General features: G+C 30.0%; 1 protein-coding gene across 2 annotated transcripts in view; it reads right to left on the bottom strand.

Annotated features, from left to right (window-relative positions):
* Window positions 1–542: 542 nt before the first annotated feature.
* LOC114339972 (NFX1-type zinc finger-containing protein 1-like) overlaps window positions 543–8,840 on the bottom strand; it is a 380,271-nt gene continuing 371,973 nt past the window's right edge. For both annotated transcript variants that reach the window (XM_050650389.1, XM_050650390.1), the window contains 2 exons: window positions 918–1,057; window positions 543–663 (listed from right to left, as the gene is read on the bottom strand). In XM_050650389.1, the coding sequence (XP_050506346.1) occupies window positions 919–1,057 (139 nt within the window). In that variant the 3' untranslated portion in view covers window positions 543–663; window position 918. The remainder of the gene's footprint in view (window positions 664–917; window positions 1,058–8,840) is intronic.

Below are 8,840 nucleotides of genomic sequence, written 5' to 3'. Positions count from 1 at the left end.
AGTTTCAAATTCTGCATTTTCAAAATAAAGGCCTTACGCTATCTTTTTTAGAATCTATGGAAATTAATAAACTGAAAAATACAGATATAATTCTGAATGACCAACTCGAGACAAACAGCTCCCCACTCCTCAACCTTTTCAGTTAAAGACTTAAAAAGGCAAACACATTGTAAACTATATCACTTGAGAAAGGCACTCTGCCGAAACAGCTGTAGTCACATAGTTGTAATAAATTTTGTGGAAGTATAGAAAACAAACGTTTTCAGTGTTTTATTGTTAGAACTTACATATTAGCTCGAATTTGTCTTAATTGAGTCTTTAATGCGTTTACTATTGCCTTCCATGTTTGTCGGTCCTGTGCCACTATTTCCTTGTTTCACTCCAATTTTCTCTACATCTTCTCTGACTGCATGTTTCATTATAACAGTATGTCACTATTTAAAATCCAAACAAAATTGATGTAATATGAGAAACAATTTTGAGTTCCTTAGAAATTTTTAATTTGCTTAATTTACGTATTCCTATTGAAAAAATAGAAGACAATAATTAAAATACTTTATTTGTCAAACTAAACATAAATCTAAAGTAACAATAAATATTTTTTTTATTTTAAACAATCGTAGTAACATATTATTTCTTTGCGATTATAATAATGTCCAATACCTGAAACAAAAATATAATTAATACAGAATTGTGAAATTCAGCAAAATGGTAATAAGAAAAATAGACAATAAGAAGCTATATGGACTAGAAGCTATATGGAATATAACGGGAGGACGAACAACTGAGTGCACAAAAGAAATAAAAATACAGAAATACTACATTAAAAGTGCAATTCAATATTTTTTTTGTGTCGTCTTTGAGATATTAATATTTTACTGTATGTATTACTTGTTATAATATGTTTCTATACCTACCTTAACCTAAAGCATAATTATTCATGTTTGCTTGTTCTGTCCAAGCTCCATATCTGGCACCATCCATTTCTGTTGCTACTCGATTCGTAGATAATAATCTATGTGAAGAACCTCCAATTTGTTCCTTACATTCATTGCAACTGAAAAATATAAGTAGGTATATATTCTTTTTAAGTTTTCTATGGATTGTCGATATAGTTAGTAAATAACTGTATTCTTATAACTCTATTAGACAAGACGAAAATGGCGGGTTCGTTGAAAAATATATTCCCATGAGATTTTTTTGCATAATCACATTCGTGAGACACCCCAGAATAAGGTTCAAGAAGTCGCCCACGCGAAAAATGGTCCAAATTTTTAACATTTTTTTTTAAATCAAATTTCAAAAATAAATTGTTTTGGTCCGGACAATTTTTTTTAGTTGTTTTGGACCATTCTGGATAAAAAAGGTCTCTTGTAATTTTTCTCTAAAGTTGATAGTTTTCGAGTTATAAGCAATTTAAAATTTGAAAAACGCGAATATGGCCATTTTTAAGACTTAATAATAACTCGGTTAAAAATTATTACTATGAAAGTCAGAAAGTAACTAAATCACAGTCTAAAGCCCCCCTACATGATCCTGAAAAAAATTTGTGCCATTGATACCTAAGCTGTTATTTTTAATTATTAACAATGAGCGGTAAGATCGTATTGACGCGGCTGTAAATGTGAGTGCGAGTAAGATGCACTATTGACTGCCGGAATGGCATCTCTCTCGCACTCGTCATTGACGGCAGCCTAATACGTGCATGGCGCTCATTATTATTACTTATAAATAACAGCTTAGTAATAAAATAACGACAAAAAGTTCTTCAGGATCTTGTAGGGGTGGCTTTAATCTTTGACTTAGTCACTTTCTGACTTTCATAATAACTTTTAACCGAGTTATTAAGCCTTGAAAATCGCCATTTTTCGTTTTTTTTTTTCAATTTTAAATTGTTTATAACTCGAAAACGATCAACTTTAGAGAAAAATTATAAGAGACCTTTTGAGAAAAATTTGTCCGGGCCAAATATATTGATTTTTGCAATGTGATTAAAAAAAATTGTTAAAAAAAATTGGACCACTTTTCACGTGGGCGACTTCTTGAACCTTATTCTGGGATGTTTCACGAATGTGATTATGCAAAAAAATCTCATGAGAATATTTTTTCCAACGAACACGCCGTTTTCGCCTTGTCTATATAGAATTCTTGAAAACAATAATTTTACTTAACCAAACTATAGATTACAATACATATACATTAGTTGACCATATATATGGAAAACTATTCTATTGTTAATTTTACGAAAAAAAGTTATGCTTTGTAAAAAGTTCTGCATGGTCTAATACGCTGTGAGCTTCGCTGGTATCGCCAACTAGCGGATTACGAGTGCAACTTTTGCTGGAAATTTAGTGAGAAAAGTATTGCGGATAATAGCAAATAATTATACTACAATCATAATAAAGATGCACTAGAAATTAACAAACCAAAACACGTTGAATGTTATTAGAAGCACTCCCAAATCATAATTTACAATGTATATATATTGTAAATCCCAAATCATAATTTACAAAGTTTATACATTGTAAATCACGATTCGAGAGTGCTCCTCATGACATTCAATGGGTCTTGGTTTGTTTATTTCTAGTGCATCTTTATTGCGATTTTAGTATAGATTATTTTTTTGAAGGTTTTACTTATTATTTTGACGTATTGACCGGCGAATATTATTTTCCTTCTTTCCTACTTCTGATACTTTGACAATTATCGTGTAGATGGCGCTTAGATGAATAGATGAATTACATTATAAAATGTAAAGAAACCAAATTTTAATATTTAAAACGTAAGTATATTTAAGGTAAAAATATATATCACACCTTTGGCCAACTAATATTTTTCCTATTAATGTTTTTAATTCCAATGTTTTAAATTAATCACTTTGACATTTATGTCAAATTTCCAGCCAAAGTGCACCGATTTGTCACTACTGGCGCTCACGAACTTTTAAATATCCCCTCTACCTACGAGATCACAGCAGTTACCTAAGATCCAACAATCAGTTATAAAATTTTATCAATCTTATTCGCGATGTTAAGTCACCACGACAAACTCTCGTGGATTTCGGCTGAACTAGCATTGAGGGTGTTTTCAATGTCAAATGCTGAGCGCACATGCATTTAAAACAAGTAGGTAATATTTTATTATTTGCTTTTAAGTGTTTTTTACAAATATTATATCCAACATCGACGTTAACTTTTATTAAGAGGTGAAAATTCCATGATAACCATTTTATATTCCCCAATAATTAATAAGTATTATTGTGTTTCAATTTATCAATCAAAGATAGAATAAAATTTTTTATTTTTTTTTAATATAACGCGGGCACATAAATTTGATACACCCTGTATATTGATTTGTAAATATTTATTAGAAGTTAGCTTTCAACGCAAAATGGTTTCTCCTTAATGAATTTTTCCAAGAAAAATTAAAAACATTTTTGTAAATAAAAAGTGAAGCGAAAGTTATTTAGGATTATAATTTTAAACCGATTGTTTATTACGGAAAAGGTAAAACCACAGGTAGATGTAATTATTAGTTTTTAGAAAAATAGAGGTAAAGAGAATTGGAATTTTAAATATGTTTGTTTAATGACAGGAATATTTAGATAATTTCCGAAAAGTCATTAGTTTTGAGTAGAAGTATTGTTTGAAAGAATGACTGGTTTTTTCGATTGAAACAGGGAGGTGGAGAGAAAAATGTTTCTGATTGGCTTGGAAATTTGGAATGGGGAAAGTTTTGTTTGAATGTTGAGATAGTTTTGGAAAGAGGAATTCATTGTGTTATCGGCAGCCGAGAGGAGCAGTCAAAAGTTTTCGTGAGTAGTTCAGAAGCAAGTACTAGTGGTTGTGTTTGATAAGTGAGAGTAGCTGAAAAGTGGAACGAGAGACAAATCAAATCGAGAAGAAATACCTCTTTGATTCTGTAAAGTCCAAGAGAGTAAGTTACAAGAATTATCGTTATTAAAATTATTTGTGACACCAAGTAAAAAAGATACTTGGGTCTCAGGAGATTATTGTTGAAAGATAGGAGAGAGATTTGGAGTTTATTGAACGAGTCCTGGTCAAAGGAAGCCTGGCTTGTGTTTTGGAGAAATAGTTGCTGGTATCCTGCTGGATTGTTTGCTGAGAACGAAGAGGGCTTTGATTGATAGCCTAACATAATCAAGGAGGAGCTGTTTGGGTCAAGAGGAGACATCATTGTGTGTGAATCAAAAAGGTCAGTCAATTACCTATGTGATAGATTTTTTTATCATCAGAAGTTAATTTTTTTACGTAGAAGCATATGAATTTAAGATTCCAACATTTCAAAAATTTAATAGGAAGTATAAGTAATTTTGAGAATACCAAATTTGTTTGTTTAGCTGGGTTTATTAATGGTATCAAGAACAAAGCGATAAATATTTGTTTGAATTAGATTCATTTTATATGGTAAAACTTTCTTTTGGACAGTTATGTCCACAGAATTTAATTGATAAATTTACAGAACATTGCTTTTGATAATAAAGGTAATTGTATGTTTTTATTTATGATTTTTCTATTTATTTCCTTGTACTATTTTATCCCGACAAGGATCAACTAAGAGATACTGAAACCACGAGAGAAGATAAGTATAACATAAGATAATTTAGACATTTTTTTATATTATAAAAAGGCCTGAGATTCTTTATTAATTTTATGTATGATTTGCGTTAATTAAATAATTGATCAAGTAAATAATAATTAATATAAAAGTAATTGAAAGCAGATCACAACAGTATATAAAAAGTATTAACTACTTAATATATATTACCTACTTGTAATATATATTGTATAATAAATATTACCTACTTGTTTCAAATACATTTGCGCTCAGCGTTTGACATTGAAAACACCCTCAATGTTAGTTCAGCCAAAATCCACGAGAGGTAGTCGTTATGACTTAGCATCGCGAATACGAGGTATGTAAAAAATTTGAATTTCGCCATGAATTTCCAAGAGTAAAGTGGACAGAGTACGTCGTGAACAAAGATGAATAAAAAAAATAGAAATCTTAAACGCAATTAAAACAATAAAAATTGGAATATCTCTGATATCCCACATAACAATTTCATGTTCTTAGTAGATTCATAGAACATACTTTTCAGAAAAAGTATATACTTAGAATATGCGTAATTACCATTGCGAATGTGCAGAGCATATACTGAGTATATACTACATTACAGTACTTAAACGTTCTATGTATATACTTAGAATGTACTACCGCACTTCTTTTCAGTATATACCAAGAACATACTTTTTAGAAGATTCTAAGGAGGTGCTATAAACCTTCTATTTATATACTTAGAATGTACTATCGCACATATTTTTAGTATATGGGAAGAATATTCCAAGGAAGTGCTATATACCTTCTAGTTATATACTTAGAATGTACTATCGCACATATTTTTCGTATATGGGAAGAATATTCCAAGGAAGTGCTATATACCTTCTATGTATATACTTAGAATGTACTATCGCACATATTTTTAGTATATGGGAAGAATATTCCAAGGATGTGCTGTATTTCGCAGAAGTATGTTTTCAACATCACCCAATCTCATCCTATAGGTTCTACCAAAGAATACTAAGTATTCTTTGGTTCTACTAATATATTATATTTACATATTCTAATTGCATATGAGAATGTAGTTATTACATTCTACAATATTACGTAAAAAGTAAGTATAAAATATATAAACTTTAGTTAGTTATATATGTACCTATGTATAATAAATATTATATGGGTAAGTAGCCTATATATAAAATATAAGTTATATTTAGTTATTATGTGCACATCAAAATAAAAATTCTGCTTATATAATTATTAAAGACTGGATTATATGCAAAATGCATATGCATATATATGCTGCATATTTCTCATGTTTTTCATAAATGCATATGCCTTGCATATTTGGAGATTTAAGAGCATATAAATGCATATTTTGATGGGAATTTACTCTACCCCATTTAAAAATAAGGTATATATTAGTAACATCAACATCCATTAAAATAAAATGTGAAAGTAAATATTTTGCTGTTAAGCTCCTTTGTTGTTGTACCCATAAACATAATGGGCGTTATTTATAGCTGCAGGTATCATTATCCGGATATTTAAGATTTATAGACTTCTCAGAATTTACAAATTACCTAAGTAAATACCGATTATATTTTGAATAACATTACAAATATTACCTGTACTTTCTGCTGGTGTCGGCCAACTATGAATTATTCTGGGAAAACCAACCAAAACGAAATTTTAAGGCAGCGTTGCCAATTTAGCTTATTTTATGCTAGATTTGGCATATTTTTGTGTTGTTTAGCTTATTTATTTCTTGTTTAGCATATAGCATATTTTCTAGCATATTAAATAATATAAAAATTATTTAGTAAAAATCGAAAATCTTCTAATTCAGAACAAATTTTTATGTTGGCCTTACAATTACTAAAACAACTTAGGAACTCTCTCACAGGAACTTGAAACTGATATCAGTGAGTCAAATCTGATTCCTAACAAAAAATGTTTAACCATTCACACATACACACCTACATCAGCAAATCCCTTCGCCTTCAATAATGTTTATATTAGTACTTATGTCTGTGGACCATGAGATTACTATTAACTACAGGATCATGTTTCAGCATTTTTTAAAACAAATAATTTATCTGTACTGGGTTATGCTTGCTATAGGGATTTTTTATTAGTTGATAATGGAATACCTACTGTTGAACTGATCATTCCATCATTCTTGTGAGGTTTGGCAAATACTATATTGGTCGAGTTGGCAACACTGTTTTAAGGGTAGGATAGATTATTTTATTTTATGAATGGTTAGTCTTAAATCAATCGCCGATTATTCAACTTTTGTGATTGCAAGTTATTGACTATACTGTGTAAAAAAATCATTTTATTATTATTGTGAAAATGCCTAAAGTAGCAAGGGAAAAATCAAGTCTTCTCAGAAGTTGGATTGGAAGTAACAATCATCTAAAAGTTATCGACAGTGAAAGTATGTTTTGCACTATTTGTGATAAAAAGGTAAGTTCTCCACTTCAATAGATTTTTAAACTTATCAAACTTCTTTGCACATCTATGTGTCTGTCTATTCTAAAATGACAAACCGTCCCATTTCTTCAAAAACTGTTTTTTAAAGTTCGCAACGGTTTGGCTTATACAGAGCGAGGTGTTGAGAGTGGCCCACCCTGTATACTACGGTACACTGACTGTACTTTATTGTTTGACGATTTCAATTTCACTTTGAGAAATAAAAAAAAATTGGGGGAGGTTTAAAAAGTTTGATCATTTTAATGTAGGTATCTATTTACGAAAACATCTAAAACATCATTATCATTATATTCCAGATTCCATGTCAAAAGAAATTCCAAGTAGTTCAACACATAAAAACTTCACTTCACCAAACTAAGCTATCAAAAAATGATAATAAACCTCGCCAGCAGATTCTACAGAACAGTTTGCAGATTCAGAATACGTCAGTTGGGCAAGAAACCTTTGCAAAGGATTTATGCCATTTTTTTTTGAACTGCAATATCCCTCTGCACAAGTTAGAACATAAATCGTGTCAAAACTTTTTAAAAACTTATTGCAAGATTAAAGATAAACCAGCTCAAATACCAAGTTCTTCAACTCTTCGGAAAAAATATGTCAGTGCATGTTACAAAGATGTGATGACGAGTATTAAAAATCAGTTAAAAGCCGATTATCTTTGGATTTCCGTCGACGAAACAACGGATACAAAGGGTCGACAAATTGCGAATCTAATTGTTGGAGTTCTTAACGACTCTGGCGATTTTAAAAACTCATACTTAATTAGTGTAAAATGTTTGGAAAAAACAAACTATGCTACAATAGCTAGATTTGTTAACGAATCCCTAACAAATTTTTTTTTACCTGATCAAGTACCATTTGAAAAAATATTATTAATGCTTAGTGATGCCGCCTCATATATGATGAAAGCTGCATCCAATCTTAAAATCTTTTTCCCTAATTTAATTCACTGTACATGCTGTTTGGCGCACGGCCTAAACAGAGTTGCAGAGAAAGTTAGAATTGAATTTCCCAATGTAAACACCTTAATAAATAATGTAAAAAAAGTATTTCTGAAAGCACCACTACGTGTACAGGTATATAGGGAGATGCTTCCCGATATTCCTTTACCACCAGAACCAGTATTAACCAGATGGGGAACTTGGCTTAAAAGTGCTATATTTTTATCTGAACACTACGACGACATCAAAAGCGTTATTTCAAGTTTTGATCCGACTTGTACCGCTATTGATAACTGTCAAAATATTTTTAAAGAAAAGTCTATTAAAAATCAATTGTTGTATATAAAATCGAATTTCGATATCATTGAAAGTTCAATTACAAAATTAGAGGCTCAAAATTTATGTCTTCACAATAGTATGTCTATTGTTGATTCGGTTAAACAGAAAATAACAAATCTGAATGGGGAAATTGGAGTAAAAATTAAAGATAAACTTGATGACGTTTTAAACAAAAATGAGGGTTTCACTTTATTGCGTTCAATAAATAATATAATCAATTTTGGAAACTTCGATGAAAATATTAATATGGATCCGTCTCTAATAGCAAAGTTTAAATATGCCCCAATTACATCTTGTGACGTTGAGAGATCTTTTTCTGCCTATAAACAAATATTAACAGATAGAAGACATAATATTAGTTTAGAAAATATGAATCAATATATGATTATTTATTGTAACAATAAAAATATGTAAATTTGTTTTATTGTACTCTTTTTATAATATTAGTTTAGAAAATATGAATCAATATTGTAACAATAA

Source organism: Diabrotica virgifera, chromosome 5 (assembly GCF_917563875.1).
Source record: "Diabrotica virgifera virgifera chromosome 5, PGI_DIABVI_V3a".
In the NCBI taxonomy this organism is placed as follows: domain Eukaryota; kingdom Metazoa; phylum Arthropoda; class Insecta; order Coleoptera; family Chrysomelidae; genus Diabrotica; species Diabrotica virgifera.
Note: the sequence above shows the minus strand (reverse complement) of the source record. Positions and strands in the feature narration are given on the sequence as shown.